The sequence below is a fragment of the Mytilus trossulus genome, chromosome 3 (genome assembly GCF_036588685.1).
Source record: "Mytilus trossulus isolate FHL-02 chromosome 3, PNRI_Mtr1.1.1.hap1, whole genome shotgun sequence".
Taxonomy (NCBI): domain Eukaryota; kingdom Metazoa; phylum Mollusca; class Bivalvia; order Mytilida; family Mytilidae; genus Mytilus; species Mytilus trossulus.
This window is the reverse complement of record NC_086375.1, coordinates 68,863,783-68,884,709: the sequence shown is the minus strand read 5'-3', so window position 1 is coordinate 68,884,709 and position 20,927 is coordinate 68,863,783. Positions and strand designations below refer to the sequence as shown.

Below are 20,927 nucleotides of genomic sequence, written 5' to 3'. Positions count from 1 at the left end.
CTGGTCCTTAAATATATGATAGAAAAGCTTTTAGATTTGGTACATGTACCTACATTGAACAACTATTATTGGTTGAAGTTACAATGGTTAAAAAAAATATTTCAATACACAATTCTTAACTTTGTGCAGGAGTATGTACAATAAAAAAAATACATAAGCTATAATTGATTAAACAAACCTTATTGTTATTCTGTTTTTATCTTTATTCAAGGAGTTTAATGTTTTCTTTTCATTGGTTCTTAGCTGAATTTCTGTAAACTCTTCACAATCAGCAACCAAAGTGATCTACAATAAAAGAAGATTGTTTTCTATACATAGTTTATTTCAATCATTTGATAAAACAGAAAAAAAATCTACCTTAATTTAACTTTTTGTTTAACAACTACTTTAACTACATTTTTCATTTCAACTTGAAAAATATTGATATTTGCATGGTCTCCCTATCCTTTAAAAAAATACAGGATGTATGATAAAAGCTATTAGTTGAACAAATGGACGACCACATGAATGAAATGCACAACATTAGTGGAACCAATATTAACAATAAACACACATTTAACCAAAACAGTTAGTTTTACCTAACATTAAAGCTTTTGAAATAAATCAATTTAAGAATCAAAAGTTGTCTTTTTAATATTTAATGATGGAGTTGAAATATAAGTCCTATTGCCAAGAGTGACACTCATCAATGTAGAACTCATATCTTGTGTAGAGATTTTTAGCCTACAAGGACACTTTATCCATGTCAATTTTAATATATCTTTTAACTGACTTACTTAATCACAGATTTCAATTTTAATATATCTTTTAACTGACTTACTAATTCACAGATTTCAATTTTAATATATCTTTTAACTGACTTACTAATTCACAGATTGATTCAACTCCTGATATTTTACCAAACTTCTTCATTGTTTCAAATGCTATACAGTATCTTGCCATTAATCTTCCTGCTTCTACAAATGATAGAAAAGACATTTGAAAATTATCTCTTACATTAACATAGTTTCAACAGCAAGCAAAGCACTTAAGCAGCTTTTGTGTTAAGGGCTTCCAAAAGTTTCATGTTGTAATGTCATTTATATACTTTTGACATATTTTGTAGGCAAGGGTGTTATAAAAAAACAAGAATGTGTCCATAGTACACAGATGCCCAACTTGCACTATCATTTTCTATGTTCATTTGATTGGGAAATGGGGTTCTATGTTCATTTGATTGGGAAATGGGGTTCTATGTTCATTTGATTGGGAAATGGGGTAAAAACTCTAATTTGGCTTTGAAAAAAAATTAAATCAAAAGGAAAATGTGTACTAAGTTTCATGTGATTGGATGTCAACTTCATCAACAAACAAAAAAAAATGACCAAAAACTTTAACCTGAAGCAGAACAGAGAGACAAAAATGATGGACATAATGCCCATATGTGGGACATAAAAAAAATTTGCATTGCAGAAGGGATGTCATAGTATTTCATGGACCAGCCCTAAGTGACAGGATATAATATTACAAGCAGTACAAATACTGTGGATTTATTTATATTCGTGGGTAACCAATTATCATGGATTTCGTTGGTTAAGGTGAACCATGAATTTTGATATTCAACAAATAAGGAATTGTCTATAATCTTCTATGCAGACATTTGCAAAACCAAGAACTTGAATATCCAAGAAAACATGAAAATTGGTACCAACAAAAACAAAAGATTTCACAGTATAAGGAAATTGTCTTAACCACTTTTTGTCACGGATTGCCTCATGGTTTTAACATTAAGATAATAATACTTTGCCATCTATGATGAAGTTGTACCTGTTGGTTTAACATCAAAAGTTTCTTCATCCATTGTAATCATCTTAGTCATTTCAAGTTCATTCAAGCTTTTCATACACAGATCTGTAAAAAACAAAAGCATTTTAATACATGTAATACCACTGGTAAATCTTACATAGACTGAACATACATCAAGCACATAAAATTAAAGGCTTTGTATCTTAAGATGGTACCCAACACTTTCATTAAAATTAATTTGGCTCGTTTAAATTTTATTAAATTTTTACAATGTATTTACTTTGACCCTTTCACAGAAATATAAACATTTAGAAAATTTTGAACCAACCGTTTTGCCGGAAAAATTACACTGGTTATATAGCAGTTTGACAAACACCAATTTTGATCATTGAGCAGCTTAATATTCCCTTTGCAACACAACGTAATTAAAAAGTTATGCTGACTTTACAGAGTTATCGGCCTGTAGTGTTAGGTACCACTTTAAATAAAGGTTTTAAACAATATATTGTGTGCTTCAACTAGAAGTTATAGTCAGGTTGGAAACCAAGTTCAAAATAATTGCCATAAGGAAAACTATGTATTAACCCAAGACATAACCAAGACGTCACCTAGCTTTTGCTTTGTTTTGTTTGATTCATTATGCATGAATCTATTTTTTTTATAAATTTTTCTTTTGATCAATACTTTTTTTTAAGTCTATCAAAAATATACTTTTTCAAATCAATCTTCTAATCAGTGAGTTAGTTTAAGTTTATAAGGGAAAATATAGCAGTTCACTATTGATAAAATTTCATTTCTGGTTTTCTTTATTTTTATTTTTATCTCTCTTGATATTCTCACCTTATCCCAGTCATAAATGAATGACATTTTTAAAAACATACATCAGAAAATATTCAAAGAAAGCTTTTAATGTAATGAGAAAATTTCAAGGCTGAATCAACATATAAGAGCATGAAGTATGGTCTATTGAATATACCTTGCAGTCTTTTCTCTATCTGTTCTTTTGTCAATCCAAGAGGTATTCCTATAAAAAGAAAGATGGAAGCAATTAAGTTAAGACTGCTATTTAACTAAAGAAACAAGAATGTGTCCCAAGTACATGGATGCCCCATCTCCACTATCATTTTCAATGTTAAGTGGACTGTGAAAATAGGGGAAAATCTCTAATTTGGAATTGAGATTAGAAAGATTACATCAGAGGGAACATGTATACTAAGTTTCAAGTTGATTGGACTTCATTTTCATCACATACTACCTCAATCAAAAATTTAACCTAAAGGGGGACGAATGGACAGACGCACAATCCAGAAAACATAATGCCCATAAATGGCGCATAAAAAGTACCAATACTTCTTATTGTTAAATCAGTCATATGGTTTGTGACTTAATAAGGGTCCTTGAACTAAGTAATTCAAAAGAGAAGACATTTTTTTGAGCCACTAAAAATAACCATTGAATTTTGGATAGAAGTTTCCTATTTTACAAGACTTCTTTGCATTTCACTTATATGAACAAATTTCAGGAAACAATGAGAAAATATATAAGGTAATTTATAATCAATCACAACAAAAAACATTCATATGCTAATCATATTTAGTTGCAACTTGTCACTAAGCTCCTGATACTGTGACGAACTATTCAAAATTGTATTGATAAAAATTGTTTGTGTTAAAAAACTTTACTCTGGTGTTTTAACTAAGAATAACTTCAGTTTAGTTCATCTGGAGCAACTTTGTTTTTAGCAACACCAATTGTATAGTACCTCTTAATTACATCAAATTTGAAGAACTTGTGAAAGAAAACAAGTTTAAATATACATATAACCTTGAAAGACATAATTTCTTTTTTTCCTAACACATACATGTTGGGTTTTTTTTAATTTTATAAACCAGAGTCTAGTTTTAACAGCATGCATTTTCAAGGTACAAACTTTTTAGCGTTTTTTTGTTAAATAATCCTATAGTTTTTCATTATTCTTCATCAAATATTGTCTTCAACCAATTAATCAATGATTGCCTACCAAATTAAGCAATCATCCCTTACATTTATACGGTTAAAAACATATTGAAAGCCGTACATTGACCTATAATGGTTTACCTTTTTTTTAAATTGTTATTTGGATGGAGAGTTGTCTCATTGGCACTCATACCACATCTTCCTATATCTAATCTGCATTCAATCTTATGTGGAGTCTTACCATAATGTTTTGGATTCTTCATAACTCTGATATACAGAAATGTATATCTGATCCATTCCATGGCTATAGACATATCATTGATGGTATTTAACACTATTTCAGCATTCAAATGTTCCACCAAATGTTTGTGTAGACTATTGGGAAAAAATAAAATTATTAATTTGAGATCCAAGAAGATATGTGTTGCTTTTCTTCTCTAAATGATAAAAACAAAAATATTTAAGTCAATGGTTTGGTTAAAGAAACCCATTAAATTTCTCGCAAACAGAAATTAAAATACTGTGGATTCATTTATTTTCGTGGATATCAATTATCGTGGATTGCTGAAAACTTACATATTCGTGGATATTTGATTTCGTGGTATTATCAACCACTTTATACAAAGCCTATTCAAAATATGCTATTCGTTGGACATCTGAATTCGTGGTTCACCAGTACCCACGAAACCCAAGAAAATTGGTATCCAACGAATAGTAATGAATCCGCAGTAGCATGTTTACAACTTATTGTCATTTACAAGACTCTGTGCAAGAGTTAAGTTGAATACTGTCAGGCAGTTTTCAAGAAGTTGCTGATCAAACAAAGTTGATTATTCAAGACAACAGAAATGATCCCAATCATAGGAGCAGGATACTGCCAGGCAACACAGAATAATGTTATAATTTAATGATAAATTGTTCAAAATGTTAAGATTTTTGCATGCATGAATTAGAACATAATTATAATAAAACAAAAACTAATTTAATAAATTTAAAGTTGCACATTCTTGCTTTTCGTATAAAAGCTACAAATATAACTACAATTGTTTAAAAAGAAAAATATTTTTAGACTTATGAACATTTTGAAAACATTTTACCTGCTTTCAATGACCTGTGTACCATTCAATAGATTTTCATATTTTGCCTAAAAAAATCATGTAGATTAAGTCACTTTTATCTGGGGTTTCTCAATACAAGGGTAACTGTAGAGGATTGCGTGAACGTAAAGCATTACTATATGTGCCGTCTCAAGTCCACTATTTATATGACGTTGTGTATTTATAGAGAATTTGTAACTGTGTGTATGCTTATGTTTGAATAGAATAACGAACTGTACTGCTGTATTTTCTTGAAATCAACCTAGTCTTAGCATTTTGATTATCTCCCTTGACACAATATTCAGTTTTTTTGTTGAAGCAGATAAAGATTACCTCCCTTGTCACAATATTCAGTATTTTTTGTGGCATTTTGATTACCTCCCTTGTCACAATATTCAGTTTATTTTTGGTTTTATCACAAGGTGATGTACACAACTCAAAACCCAACAAATACTTGTCATATCCAATGTTCATTACAAACTTAAAAATCATATATTTATTCATTTGCTCAAAGATAATAAAATGCCAGCACATTGAGAAACATAAGTAAATAGTGTTATGTCCCTTGATATTTCACATTTTTAAATTAGATCTCTTCAAAGTCTGTTGTCTAATAGATCAATACAATATTATGAATAATTAATAGCATCAAATATCAAAAATGTTTGACATTCCTTTTATAGAGATCATCTGATGTTTTTTAAAGTAGACGTTGGTCCTGTTATTTTTTTACACCATGTTTGTCAATTAAAGAATGCCTTCTTTAATAATTATCATACATTCTGCATATATAACTAAGGAATATCTCAACGGCAATGTTAAGTTTTACAAAAAATCCACATTTGTGAACCCCACATCATATATAAATTTAGAAATACAATAATATACACAAATAACATGATGGTACCTACCTTAGTCTGGTTCTTTGTCATAATGACAGCTGTTGCTGTGGTATCAAACTACCAAAACAAATATGAATGTCAATATATGGTTACTTTTTGTAATAAAATACTCCATTAACACGAGATACAAAACCAAACTGTTGATTATTCTCTTTAAATTTTATGACATTATAAATTAATCATAAGCAGAATATTTCATATCTACTAGAAAGAACTGATCAAGCTATCAAAATCTCATATATACAATTTTCATCCATACTTTGTTGGTCAATAGCAGTTAGATGTATTGGCAATGTATATTTGTTCCACCTAACAGAAGTTCCAATGGAAATTTTGTTATAAACATTGTCATAATATCTATTCCTGTTGGAACAAATATTCTATACCATTTGTTCCTTTAGGAACTTATACTGTAATATTTATTCCTGTGGAAATAATATTCTAGAATATATCATACCTGTCAACTCACCCGTTTTTTGCGGGTGACACCCGTTATTTTCACCTCTCACCCGGGAGTTTGTCCTTACCCGGCGGGTCCCGGGAATTTCTAACATTACCCGTTTCACCCAGATTTCTGACCGGAATTGTTTCCGGTATTTAGAAGTAATACGACCTTCGGTTTTATCGGTCTTTTTCAATGTAACCAAAAGTCAAAATGTAGGACTGTTTACCTGAGCTACGTAACGATATTTTCAAGGTAAGATTAGTTTTTTAGTGAGTATCATTCAGTTAATTAAATTAAAAAATAGTTTGTCATTTCAAAATTATATCGGAAAGAAAGCGGTCCCTGTCTGGGCCAGCTTGTTCCACACCAAGTAAAAGGAAAAAGTATTCATGTTCATACAGTAAATGTTGGGAATCGGAATTTAAATGGGTTAAACCAAGTGAAAGGAGCCAGAATGATGCTTATTGCACACTTTGTAATTCACATATCAATGTTAGCGCAGGGGCAAGAAATGATCTTGTCAGACATTCTAAAACAATGACTCATTCAAAGTTGGAAAAATCTCAGGCAGAATCTAAGGGCATGGCATCTTTTGTTTTCAGTGATGAAATTGGTGGAAAAATTCCCTAACATCCTGAATGATGAAGAGACAACACAGCTACAAGATGAGTTCAGTGACTATCAGTTGACCCCATTAGATGAACTTTCACTTTGCACTTCCCCTGAAACTGACATTGGTACATTTTGGGGAGAAATGTCCAAGTTGCATGACATTTTTCTTAACAAGCCAAGATTTTTTGTTTTGTCAAAACTTGCTTAAACATTACTGGTTTTGCCAAACAGCAATGCAGACAGTGAGAGGGCATTTTCTTTAGTAAAGAAAATAGCTACAGAGTTTAGGGCTGATCTTAATAAGGATACACTGTGTGCTCTTCTTTCTTGTAAAATGAATACACATTTGCATTGCTATGAACTGAAACCAAGTGCAGTTCTTTTAAAGAATGCCAAGTCTGCTACTATGGAATATAACAATAGTCTGAAATAAACTTGTATACATGTTCTAGCTGTTTCATATACATATTGACTATATAAATGATATGTAAACATATTTTTATTCTTCAATTCAGCCCGCAAAATGTTGTACGCGCTATGACCTGAGATTTTTTTTCTCAATGCAGGTCATGACCTGACTTTTCATTTTCAGAGGTTGACAGGTATGATATATATTCCTTTTGGAACTACTATTAAGAAGGAAATTCTATTCTATATATGGAAGTATATAACATTATAAGAATTTAAAATACCTGAGGTCTTCCAGCTCTTCCAATCATTTGTAATATCTGTGTATCTGAGTACTCTTCATGACAGCCCATGTTGTAGTACTGTGTAGATTTTAGTATAACCAAATGTGCTGGAAGATTTACACCCATTGCAAGAGTACTGGTTGCCACTGAAATTATTTCAAAGTAAAGTTGATTAATTTTTTTAATATAACCAAGAAAACCATATTTATGGAGAATTCATTTAATACTTCTACTTATCGAGAATGCGTTGTTTTTCTTATTAACTTTCTTATAAAGAAAATTTGCCAAGTATAACTTTCTTACTGTATAATCTTAAGATCAAGAAAACTCTAGTGCTAATGATTCATCGCACATCTTAATTCACTCATAAATTGTATCCTCTATAACACACCACTTCTAAGGCAATTAAAATATTTATAATTTATTTTAGATGGGATAAAAATAATACAAATTCCGTGGTAATATAAATGTAGAAAGAAGTAGAATGATATGAAGTCATTTTTATTTTTGTTGATAATTAAGTAATGCCCAACATTTAAAGGCTTTGGCTAAGAATGGATATATAATTTGAAGAATAAAAGGAGGAACAAGTCTGCACATCACTAATAGTATTTACCAAGGACAAAAAGGTCTCCAGCAGCAAACAGTTCCTCCATGTATTTTCTATCTTGGATATCCATACCTGCATGGTGAAACCCTATACCTTTCATCACCAAGTCTAGAAAACAACAAAAAATATTTGATAATCACAAAAAGTCAAATTTGTTTTCTTCATATAATCATAAAGTGATCTATATTTCTATACTTAAAGATAACATATAACTAGGTAATGAATTACTTAAAATATCTTATCCTTCCCTCAGTTGATTCTTACATTTTTAATATCAAAAAGTTTTTTTTTTTATTTGCTCTACTTCTGTTTTAATGGTGTAATAGAAAACTGTTTTCAGAAATCTGTAAGAATAGAATCTCTGTGCATCCATTCCTTGACCCTAATAGTAAGGTAAAACATTCATCTTATTGAGTAAATCACAATATGTATTTTTCTGATATAAACATTTACCTCTTAGTTTGTTGTCCTTAACCATATTTGCATATTTCATAAGTTTTTGTCTTTGTTGTGTACTTCTGATCATTGTTCCTCTACTGTCTTTGGCTAGAATTTCACCAGCTTGTTGGGTACTCTTTCTTGTTGAGCAAAACTTTATAATGAGAAATGAGACACATTTAATATTATTATTAACATGAGGATTTATAGTATGAAAATTTTCACTACATTTTTAACAATAAAAAGAATAACAATCTAATGATGTCAAGCCTAAAATATTATGTTTGCCTTTCACTATTACACATCTCAGTTGATTTTGAAAGTAGCTAATCATATAAGCCTTTTTGGCGCAAAATAACATTAAATCTTGGTACATACACATATAACTTAAACACATTCCAGTATGTATAACATTTAAGATGAGAATGAATTCAAAAACATCATGGTAGAGGGCAACCACGGAAAATGTGCAGGATGTTTTCCATTTTATAGGGTGAACAAGAAATCCTGTAACTAACATATTTAAAAGAGCTTCTTCTGGCTAAAAGTATGGTTTCATTAGTTTACAACTGACATGATAATTGTAGAAGAATTACATACATACAAATATGTTTTATCTCATTCCCTAAGCTTGACATTCATCTCATATTGTTATAACATCATATCATCATTTTAGTTATTTTTATTATTACAATAAATCTAAATTACCCACCACTAGAGTTGGTCTGTCTTCAGAATATGTGTTAATTATTCCAGCTAGTTTGTAGTTGAGTGACATGTCAAAATGGAAAGCTGAACCTTTATGTTCATCAAAGTAAAATCCTAAAACTACTTTCCTTAATCTGACTGGTCTCAAACTGTCATCCATCCTAAAATCACAACAAATTATTTCATAACAATATATTGGTTATTTTTATGTTCAGTGGGAAATTTGAAAATACATTTATAATGTGAAACCCATGATGCTAAATGAGACTGTTTAACCAAATTTTTATTTTTATTTCTCCACATTTAAGACCTACATACAATACAAAAGTAAACAAAATTTACTTTTCAGGTATTTTTTTTCTAAATAGTGGAGAAAATATAAAATACAATATAACTCTATATCTCTATGTGACAGTTTGGAAATATATCACAAAATTTAAGATATAAGCAAATGAAGCTTATATTTTGCTTGGTTAATGACCTATCAATTATTGAGATGCAGGTATGAAGCATTTATTTCATACTATCTGGTGTCTTTTCTATTTTTGTAGACATACATTTTTGTATATCCATGACACCTACACCAAGCTTGTTCAGTGTAACAACTGTAGGATTTTGTAGGATTTTGTCTTTGTTTTCCATGAATTTTTTATATTAAAACATTGATTATATTACAGTGAAACTTTAAAACAAATCTTAATTATTTCTGGTATTTTGAAAAATCTATAGTAATTATCAGCAAAAAATAGATATGTTTAAGATTGTGAATTATGGACAATTTAGACTACAATGTTTTTTAATTAATTTATTTGCAGATTTTGTATTGCTGAGCTGTTTTAATGTTCAAAATATCAGACCATTTATTATTGGTTAATATATTAGGAAATATACACATGTGCAAATGCACTTTATACACCCTTATGCATTTTGATATTGTTAAAAGAATAAAATAAGAAGAATGGATGGTATGGACAATGGTATATCATAATATGCATACAAACACTGTAACTAGTTTTTTATCTTATCTAGGGGAATTTACTTAATATGTCCCTCTGAAACAACATAAAAAAATTGCAAAATAAACTGATGGTTGCTTTTATTATTTTAAAAAACTAGGTAGGTTTCCAATCAAATCTTTTTTCTTGTTCAATTTTAGAAAAAAATGTGCCTCTTTCTTGAAAAAAAGTTTATTTATCAGCAATGATAGTTATTCAGATTGAAAAGAAAATGCATAAATAGCTGCAATAGAAGCCATATATAAATACATAAAAAAGGCCGTTAGTTTTCTCGTTTGAAATGTTTTACATTGTCATTTCGGGGCCTTTTATAGCAGACTATGCAGTATGGGCTTTGCTCATTGTGGAAGGCCGTACGGTGACCTACAGTTGTTAATTTCTGTGTCATTTTAGTCTCTAGTGGACAGTTGACTCATTGGCAATCATATCACATCTTCTTTTTTTAAATATAACAAAATGTCTTTGTAAAGGAGAAACAAACAAAAAGATATGGAACTACCTCAACCAAAAACTTTAACCTGAAGCAGGACAGACGGACAGACAAACAAATGAATGGACAAACAAACAGATGAACAAATGAACTAATCGACCAAAAGACATTATGACTGTAAATGGGGCATAAAAAGGGATAAGAACAGTTTACAATGGTATTTTTGTCAGAGATATGCGGACATAATTTATATAGGATACATACTTCACAGATATAGCTGGTTCAGATTCACCTAACCATTCAGCAATCTGGAAATCATGCAAATAATGTAAAATTTAACAAATCAAATTAGTACAAGTTTATCCGTGTATATATTAAACATAGAAAATATTCATCTCTATTCATCCACTTAACATTTTAAATACCTTATTCATTTGACAATTTACCTTTCTCTATACTACTTATTACAATCAATTCCTTTAATTCTTTTTATAATAAAACAAATCAAATTTGATAAATACATGGCAGTGGATAATCCTTTAAAGATCTATGTCTGATCAGAAAAACAAAGCATTAATCAATGAAATAAATCAAATGTGTAGTTGAACCAGGTCTTAAAAGTTGACAAATTGACTGTTTGATATAGTCAAGAGAACTAGATAAATATAACCCTACAAGGTAAGTGAGCTTTTTTTCAATTGACAGAAAAAATAACAGATGCCCATGGACAGACAGACCCAAGACTATAACTATATCACCCTCTGCAAGAGCAGCAAGAGACAAATGAAATTTTATTTGGAACCCAATGTTGAAACAAAATCAAGAGTCAAGATTGCACTCGTTAATCTTCTTTAAAAGTTCCAAAACTTTTAAACTTGCTGCATTATAATTTTTTTTTGAAAATTGGTCATTTATATCAATCAAAATTTGCCTATGGCCACATGTTTTCATCACACTGAATCCGAATGAGCAACTTTTGTAAAGGACTATTCTCAAATTAGATATGCTAAGTTTGATTTAAATTGGTCTTGTGGTTTCAGAGAAGATGATGAAAATGTAAATTGAGTTTCAATTGAAAGAAGACAATGCAAAGTGATGACCAATTGTCTAGCTATAAAGGCGTCTTTAATATGGATTAAACATGGCATCCCTTACCAATAAGGTTCATAAGTATATTAAAAGTTTTGCACAACTATGAAAACTAATACATATAACAATGGCATTTAATGTTTATTTTAAAATCATTAAATTACTGCTCATTAATTAGAAATATCTTTAATGCAAACTTGTTTATTCAATATTTTTTTTTATAGAAAAGTACCTTTTAAATTGTTGACAACAGATAGGAAAATGATGGAATTGAATGGTAAGAACATTTTTACATTTAAATGCACTTAACTTATGTTTATAAAAAATTTCTGTTGCAACAGGTTGGAATTTCAATCAAGTAGCTCAGATTATTGGAATTATTAGCTGTAATAAACAAATTGGCAATATTCATGTTACAGGAAGGTGATAAAACAAGGCTTTGAACATGCATCTAGTGCTGATGATATCTCTTATAAACGATCCTTTTCAGGGCCAAAAACAAAATTTTACAAAAAGATTCTACCTTTGTTGTACATATGAGAAATTGTTAGAGTAAGTAGGACACAAATTTATGTATTTTGAAACATGAACTTGTGTTTGTTACTTAACTTTACTTTGTTTAAAGTAAGGTAATTAAGTGCCTTTTCAATGATCCAAAATGCCCTTCCAGCTATTTCAGTGTAATAAAACAAGTGTGGCCCCTTAAAAGCCATGACTATCTTAAATTGTCAACCCTTAAAAACTATTTCACTTCCTGCTGCGCCCGGAGTAAAATAACCTTCTCAAGTTGAACATTTTGGATATTCACCTTTTCAAGAGGCAATAATTGTAATATTGATCATGTGACAAATTTGTAGATATTTGCAAAAAACTGAAAACTAAATAACAGTATTGACAATTTAGGTCCAGTCAGTAGATCTTCTGTAGCTGATCATTTCTTTTATTTGCTCTTTTTTTATGCGTATTGTTATATTATGATTTTGCCATGTGATTATGGACTTTTGCAATATAGAGAACAATCCTGTTTAATATAGAATATATAATAAAAAAATACGATGGTAAATTACTGTGATTATAACACTGTCACATTTTACGCAATTATAAAAACATTGCAATAATTTGTTAATTTACAGTTTATCACATGAATCTGCTGTACAAAGTGAACTAAAAAGTTTAAGTTGGCTCACTGATATTCTAATAGATTAAAACCTCTTGAATAAGCAAATTAACTACATGCAATAATTACATCATTAATATTGGGTATTGTAGCCGACACAGCCACAAATCGTAGTTTAGGTAAGAAATTCTCCACTGAGGATCTCCCCATTGCTGCTTGTATAGTCTTCATTCTACTTATGACTGCCTCTATGGTAGCTCCTCTGGTACTATCATTTAATACATGGATCTAAAAGTACAATCATTTTTCCATGAAATTTCAAAGTCTGCAGTATCTTTGGTTATATCAATCAAATATCCGTAAAATTTAGTATTCACAAATTAATTCATACTAATCTCTAATGCAGACTAGTAAAATAGAAATTCATTTAACAGTTCACAAATATTTAAAAATTACCTTTAAAAGTATGATATAATAATAAATTCAATAGGAATTTGAATTTATGACTCCTATAGTCCTAATGAGTTTACTTCAATCTATCAAAAATAAAATTGTATACAACTGCATATATTATACAGATCTTTGACAGAGTTTACAATGTGACAATTCCAGGCTTAAGGGATTAATTCAATCTATCAAAAATAATATTGTATAAATTAAAATCTTTGATGGAGTATACAATGTGGCTTTCCCAGCTTAGGGTTAATATTCCCTGAACCTCATTTACATTTATGCTAAGGATAAATGCACTTTCTAGAACCTAAATTTATATTACATGTACCAGAATCAGAGAACGCATGATTTTTCACCCTATTTAAACAATAATTTCTTTTTCAAAAGGTACTGTATAGCAGGACATTTTTCGTGGGGTGTAAACTTTTGCTTATTTTTTCAGATAGAACTATAAATCGTCAAAGTAAACTCAGACAAAAAAGTGTACATGCGAAGGTTATTGATAAAAGTTTTGAATCCGCCAAAATATTTCTTTCAACTTTTTCAATAAAAATCGCAAAATTTTAAACCCGCAAAAATAACCCGCTATACAGTATATTAAAATTCTTACCTATACTATAGATCTGATGATTTTCAAATAAAGTACTCTAACTTAACATACATATTCTTATTTCTCAAACCCGATTCTTTTTGTATTTTAATTTCATTTTCTAATGTTTCTCACTATGATATCATATATCATACATTAGGTAATGATATAAAACAATAAAGGACCATCATTTTTTTAAGGGATGACCAGCAAAAGTTTGTTTTCTGTTGGTCCTTGTCAAATATTAAGTTTTGCAAACTACGTTAGAGCCGACTTTAAAAGTCTGTTTATGAATCTGCAAGTATAATCATCAAACATCTTTTTACTTTATCAAATAATTCTTGAAATCTCAATCAATTTTGTCATTCTGTATCATATCCTTTAAGGGTCTTAAACTTAGACCATTGGTATTGTATCACAGATCATATGGCTTGTCATCTTTCACACATGTTATTTGAAATATAGTTATATAAGACCTGTCCAAAGTTGTTCAGTAGTTGTCTTTTGTTGATGTGATTCATAAGTGTTTCTTGTTTCTCTTTATTTTATATAGATTAGACCGTTGGTTTGTCCATTTGAATTGTTTTACACTAGTAATTTTTGGGACGCTTTATAGCTTGCTGTTTTTGGTTTGAGCCAAGGGTCCGTGTTGAAGAGCGTATCTTGACCTATAATGGTTTACTTTTATAAATTGTGACTTGGACGGAGAGTTCTGTAAATGGCACTTATACCATATCTTCTTAATTCTATATATTACTTCATCTATACAGAACAGACAGACAGACTGTACAAAACAAGTATTGTCTCTCCACCTTCTTGTCATGCTGTCCCATTTCTCCTAAAACAAAAAGAAAACAGCATGAATCTTCCTTTTGTTCAAACACTACTACCGGTACTTTTCTTTTGACATGAAAATGTAATGAAAATTAGTAGGTCCTTCATGGTTTTATTTCCATGTGGAATAAATATTCTATACTATAATTTTCACAGGAACAAATATTACAGAATTTATTTCTTACAGAATAAAGACATTAAGGGTATAGAAGATTTGTTCCACAATGAACAGATATATTATGGCATTGTTTATAACAAAGTTTCTGTTTGGTGAAACAAATATAGGTTGTTCTATATTTCCAAATGAGGATATCTCAATTTTCATTTCTAAGAATTAACTTCTGCTACAAATGTTTAGATATTTAACTAATGGGAAAAAAGGACAATGAAGTAAAATGCCATACCTGCCAACTGTTACTATTTGCGGGGAATTTCCCCCATGGAGGCTCCCAAAAGGAAATTTTGAAAGAGCAATTGTGTCCACAATTTAAACAAAACAATAAATTTTACAATGACTATAGGCTTTTAAGAGTATGAAGAAGCCAAAAACAACATTACAATATATTTGAAGGCCCCCTTGATGGTTTCGTAGTACTATAGTATCCATCTTGCACGTAAAACCCTCATGGGCATTTTGAAAATGCTATAAGTTTGTTGATTTTGCCTGTACTTACAGGTGTTGTGAGTATGATTTTGCCTGTACTTACAGGTGTTGTGAGTATGATATTGACTTCCTGAAGCTCATAATAATCATCTACTTCTGTGTCACCTGTCAATTCGGCACACTTCAGATTGTGTGGTTCAAATTTCTCCTTCCAACTTGTATACTTTTCACTACATAGAGCTTTTATAGGTGCCACTATTTACAAATATAAATAACTAGTTCTAATTAACCTGTATCTCTCAAATGAATTTATGAAAATATAAATAATGGAGGCTTATAAATCTTATTACATCTATGGATGAAAAAAAATCACATTGTTTATAAAATTGCAACCACATATGGTAAAATCTTGATGATTTTCAAACAATTCTTTTCCAGGAAAAGTTTAAATAAAGGGTTGCGCTTTAGCGCATGATACGCTGTTGCTCTTTTAACTTGTCTTTTACGGACCCCCTTTTCTATGAATAATGCCCCATAAATCCAAAACTTAAAATCTGAAATTAAAAAAAAACGAAAGGTAGCTTACGTCAATAGATATAAACAATTCATTTAAGTTTCATGGAAATTGGTGAAAGTGTTTTTGAGTTATTGTCCGAAGTGTGGACGACGGACCCCCTTTTTTATGAATAAAGCCCCATAAATCCAAAACATCAAATCTGAAATTAAAAAAAAACGAAAGGGAGCTTACGTCAATATATATAAACAATTCACTTAAGTTTCATGGAAATTGGTGAAAGGGTTTTTGAGTTATTGTCCGAAGTGTGGACGACTGACCGACAGACAGACTGACAACGGTATACTATAATATGTCCTGTCTAAAAGACGACTAGCGTATAATCAAAGGACCAAAGGGTGCTATAGGCAGTTAATCAAAAAACCCAAAGGCAAACTTGGCCACGTTCAGATGAATAGTGTAAAGAATTAATCAAAAGATTTATCTCAGGCATTGTTCACAGCTATTTCTAAAGTACCAAATAATGTTTGTACAGTAATGTTCATGTTATCAATCCTTCCACTTTCAAAAGTTGTTTCCAATTTATATTTATAAAGATTCAATGTCTGAGATTATACACATACACTGTCCTTTGTTAGGGGAGAGTTTTGTGCCAGTTAAGATGTTTAAGCCGCCACATTCTGTATGTACCTGTCCATAGTGAGGACCCGCTAATGTGGTGATTGTAGCTGTATATCATATTAATTTTTCATAATTGTTTTGTACATTTTTTTAAATTTGATTAATTTCTTGTGTATACTTCTGATTTCAGTATGATGTTTAAGTTATTGTAAATGCTGTTTTGTTGCAACGTTGGAAAGTTCCAGGCGGAATGAACTAACTAGCCGAAAAGTTCTTCAGAACTTATTAACTTCATTGTAATTGCTTTGTTCTTCCTCTGGTTTAAAAGTTCCACTGGAACAAGTGACTAGTTGAAATAGTTTACATTTTTGTTATTATGTTAAAGGGCCAGCAAAAGCAATCCTTTGGGTGTAGGATTTTCTTCCTGCATTAAAGATATATTGGTAACCTTCGACTGTTGTCTGCTCTAAGATCTGGTTATTGTCTCTATGACACATTTCCCATTATCACCATGTTCACCACAGGCACTTGTTTTTTATCCATAGGAAGGTCGACTATGATATCCATATAAATAGAAGAAATGGCTAACATTTTTTTTTTAGGTCACAACAGTCTCCGCTTTGGACGCATTTTCTACCCTTCAACTTAATGCTAATAATCTCTACCTCATAATCCCCACAGTGTTCCTGATGAGAATCTTTTTTTCTTTTGTTTCACATTGTTGATTGCTGATGAGAATCTTTTTTTCTTTTGTTTCACATTGTTGATTGCTGATGAGAATCTTTTTTTCTTTTGTTTTACATTGTTGATTGCTGATGATGATCTTTTTTTATTTGTTTTTCAATTTTGTTTATATAATTTTTCAGTCAGCTTGTGTAGCAAACAGCTCACATTGAGCTGAAACCATTCCTTTTTCCAGTATTTTCATTTACAATAAATGTTTTTCTCGGCATCAAAACACTTCCGATAAATGTTTAGACAACAACATTCCATTTTCTATCAATGCCGGTATTTATCTGTATTTAATAATCCTTGGCGTGTGCCATAAACAGAAGCCACATAGAGTAATTGATAATCAATCACATTTTGATTGTTCAATCAAACTATTATCACTTGTAAATTAGCCTTAAGCAAGGATTAAAATCTCCACATGTTGCGTAATCAGGTAACACCGGATAAGTTCGATAAACCTCGAAGTTTTACGACTTAAAAATGTCGGGTTTTTACGATCTCAATGAAAAATATTGTAAACAAAATAGTAAAAATGGCGACTGAAAATTTTCATTCATGAAATTTTTTCCGCACAGGAGTTTTTCCTCTTCGACAGGAGGACGGGAGGGGACCCCTGAAAACGGGAGTTTTGTACTCCCGTCGGGATGTTCACATGTATGTATGTATGTATCATCAGAATTCTCCCAATTTTTATTTAAAAGGTACGTAAATTTCGTCTTCTATGTAGTTTGAAATTGCCGCCAACTTATATCAGCTGATTAATAGACTACTGACGTATGCAATACGTATCGATGACCACCAATACTCCTACGACTTTTGCCATATATGAAATGTAAACGTCTCATCTTTATAGATTTTCGGCGATCAAATATTTCATACAATTGATCTTTGACATCTTAGCCAACAGCACAGGTGATAATAAACTATAGAAGGATTTCTATCGAGCACTACTTCCTATGTGCAACTTCAAAACTTTTGGGAAAATCGACGACCAGTTAACGTTTTTATGGTAATATTTTTTATATTCCAGAATAAAAAGTATGAAAAAAGTGTCCAATTAGTTATAAATAACATGATAGCCAGACACATAATGAAAGTGGAACATATTTCAGCATTTATTGGGTAGAACATAAATCTAGGGTGCTCGCATAAAGCATCTTAAATGCTTAAAAATGGGCTATGAAGAAATTTTTATCACCTCCACCAGACTCAACACAAAACCTTATTTACAAAATTAAAACAATATCAGCCTCTACCAGACTCAACACAAATCCTTATTTATAAAATTGCAACCACATATGGTAAAATCTTGATGATTTTCAAACAATTCTTTTCCAGGAAAAGTTTAAATAAAGGGTTGCGCTTTAGCGCATGATACGCCCGTTGCTCTTTTAACTTGTCTTTTACGGACCCCCTTTTTTATGAATAATGCCCCATAAATCCAAAACTTTAAATCTGAAATTAAAAAAAAACAAAAGGTAGCTTACGTCAATAGATATAAACAATTCTTTTAAGTTTCATGGAAATTGGTGAAAGTGTTTTTGAGTTATTGTCCGAAGTGTGGACGACGGACACCCTTTTTTATGAATAAAGCCCCATAAATACAAAACTTCAAATCTGAAATTAAAAAAAAACAAAAAGGAGCTTAGATCAATAGATATAAACAATTCACTTAAGTTTCATGGAATTTGGTGAAAGTGTTTTTGAGTTATTGTCCGAAGTGTGGACGACGGACCCCCTTTTTTATGAATAAAGCCCCATAAATCCAAAACTTCAAATCTAAAATTAAAAAAAAACGAAAGGGAGCTTACGTCAATATATATAAACAATTCACTTAAGTTTCATGGAAATTGGTAAAAGGGTTTTTGATTTATTGTCCGAAGTGTGGACGATGGACGGACAGACGATCGGACAAAGGTATACCATAATATGTCCCGTCTTAAAGACGGCTGGCGTATAAAAATGGGCTATGAAGAAATTTTTATCACCTCCACCAGACTCAACACAAAACCTTATTTACAAAATTAAAACAATATCAGCCTCCACCAGACTCAACACAAATCCTTATTTACAAAATTATCAGTAATTGTAATACAATTTAACATGAAGAATGCTTCTGTATGTGTCAGAACAGTCGAGGAAAATCTGAAAAATCTAAGCCAAACACATTGAAGTTCAATATAATTATCACTTTGATGTGTATTTTTCCTTTGATGTTTTAAAGTTATGATTCTTAATCTCACTCCACTTGCTTGAGAATGAAAATTTTCGCTTGTTTCTAAGGTCCAATTACGAACAGTGTTTTAATCCATATTTGTCAACTAATCAGAAAACTTCAATCGGAAAGTCTATAAAATAAAAATTTAATCAGATAACTGAAGTAAAATGTCAACAAAAAAAGAATTGTTCTCTTTTTTTTAATTTACTGTGAATTTCACTTTTGAATAAAATCAAAGTAAATAAAATGTTTATATACATGTGCTATTAAAAAAGGTCAATTTTTACATAAATCTAGTATGATTGTCTATTTGTCTGTTTGCATGTATTGAATGGTGTTCACAATCTTCCTTTAGATCGGCTGATCAGTTCAAACATCATTTTTCAAATGAATGAAAGTAGTCGTGCGAGTAAATATTTATCAAATAAGCCTGCGCGAAAAAAAGACCCTCCAAAAAAATTTGGAGAAAATGCATCTCTTTTAAAGAAAATGCATCTTGTTTAAAGAAAATGCATCTTGTTTAAAGAAAATGCATCTTAAAGAAAATGCACCCTGTTTAAAGAAAATGCATCTTGTTTAAAGAAAATGCATCTTGTTTAAAAAATATACTTTTTTTTATGACCACAGGAGTTTGCTTATAAATGAATTCTACTATATATCATAAACATCTACAATAGTGGTGTCTTAAAATACAGTAATATCCCTTATTATTATTTACAACAGTAACTTATTGCAAACATCAAACGACTGTTGTCTGCTGTATGGTCAGGTTTTTGTCGCTTTGGCACATTCCTCATTTCCTTTCCCAAATTTATTATCAAATCAATGATCCACTGCAAATTGATGTATAATTAATTTGTTTTCATTTAAATATTACTTGAGATTCATTGTTTTACATTTGTTAATAAAATAATGATTTCAATAAAAGTCCCTGTAATACATTTCAAATTCATATGGCAAAATATGTGTTATGATTTCTTACTATACACAACTTTGAAGTTTTTCCTTGGACTATTTTCCATCTTCATCATTAATCTAACAATAGCCAACTCAAATAAAGCTGTTTTTCCTGCTCCTGTTGGTGCACATACAACTAATGGTTTATCTGTATAAAATACCTAACAAAATAAACAAAATATTTTAAACTTATACATAAATATGACAGAAAATACATTATTTATATGTATCAAGACACCAAACCTGATGGTCATCATTGACTATTGTTTTTTGTGTCACATTTTTAAAATTATTTTCTCTAATTCTTGCTCACTTTACCCCTTTCCTGACCTGTTGATTATATTTATTTATCTGTTTGAAATCAGTTCTTCATTGGTAAATTAAATCATGACGTTTAATTTTCTTGCTTTCCTCTGAAATGTATATTGTGACGTTATAAAAAAAAGGAAAACATGCATGATGAAGCCACATAGAAAAAACACAACTATTTACAAATCTTGTGCAATAC

General features: G+C 30.4%; 1 protein-coding gene across 1 annotated transcript in view; it reads right to left on the bottom strand.

Annotated features, from left to right (window-relative positions):
• The window catches only part of LOC134712238 (probable ATP-dependent DNA helicase HFM1), a 58,678-nt gene that overhangs the window by 24,626 nt on the left and 13,125 nt on the right, over window positions 1–20,927 (bottom strand). Inside the window, exons 8-23 of the mRNA XM_063573584.1 lie at window positions 20,445–20,580; window positions 15,481–15,632; window positions 14,697–14,777; window positions 13,027–13,185; window positions 10,956–10,999; window positions 9,250–9,406; window positions 8,553–8,691; window positions 8,106–8,207; window positions 7,490–7,635; window positions 5,750–5,797; window positions 4,839–4,885; window positions 3,983–4,116; window positions 2,762–2,809; window positions 1,807–1,890; window positions 865–956; window positions 179–285 (exon numbers count right to left, since the gene is read on the bottom strand). Coding sequence (XP_063429654.1) covers window positions 179–285; window positions 865–956; window positions 1,807–1,890; window positions 2,762–2,809; window positions 3,983–4,116; window positions 4,839–4,885; window positions 5,750–5,797; window positions 7,490–7,635; window positions 8,106–8,207; window positions 8,553–8,691; window positions 9,250–9,406; window positions 10,956–10,999; window positions 13,027–13,185; window positions 14,697–14,777; window positions 15,481–15,632; window positions 20,445–20,580 — 1,676 coding nt within the window. The remainder of the gene's footprint in view (window positions 1–178; window positions 286–864; window positions 957–1,806; window positions 1,891–2,761; window positions 2,810–3,982; window positions 4,117–4,838; window positions 4,886–5,749; window positions 5,798–7,489; window positions 7,636–8,105; window positions 8,208–8,552; window positions 8,692–9,249; window positions 9,407–10,955; window positions 11,000–13,026; window positions 13,186–14,696; window positions 14,778–15,480; window positions 15,633–20,444; window positions 20,581–20,927) is intronic.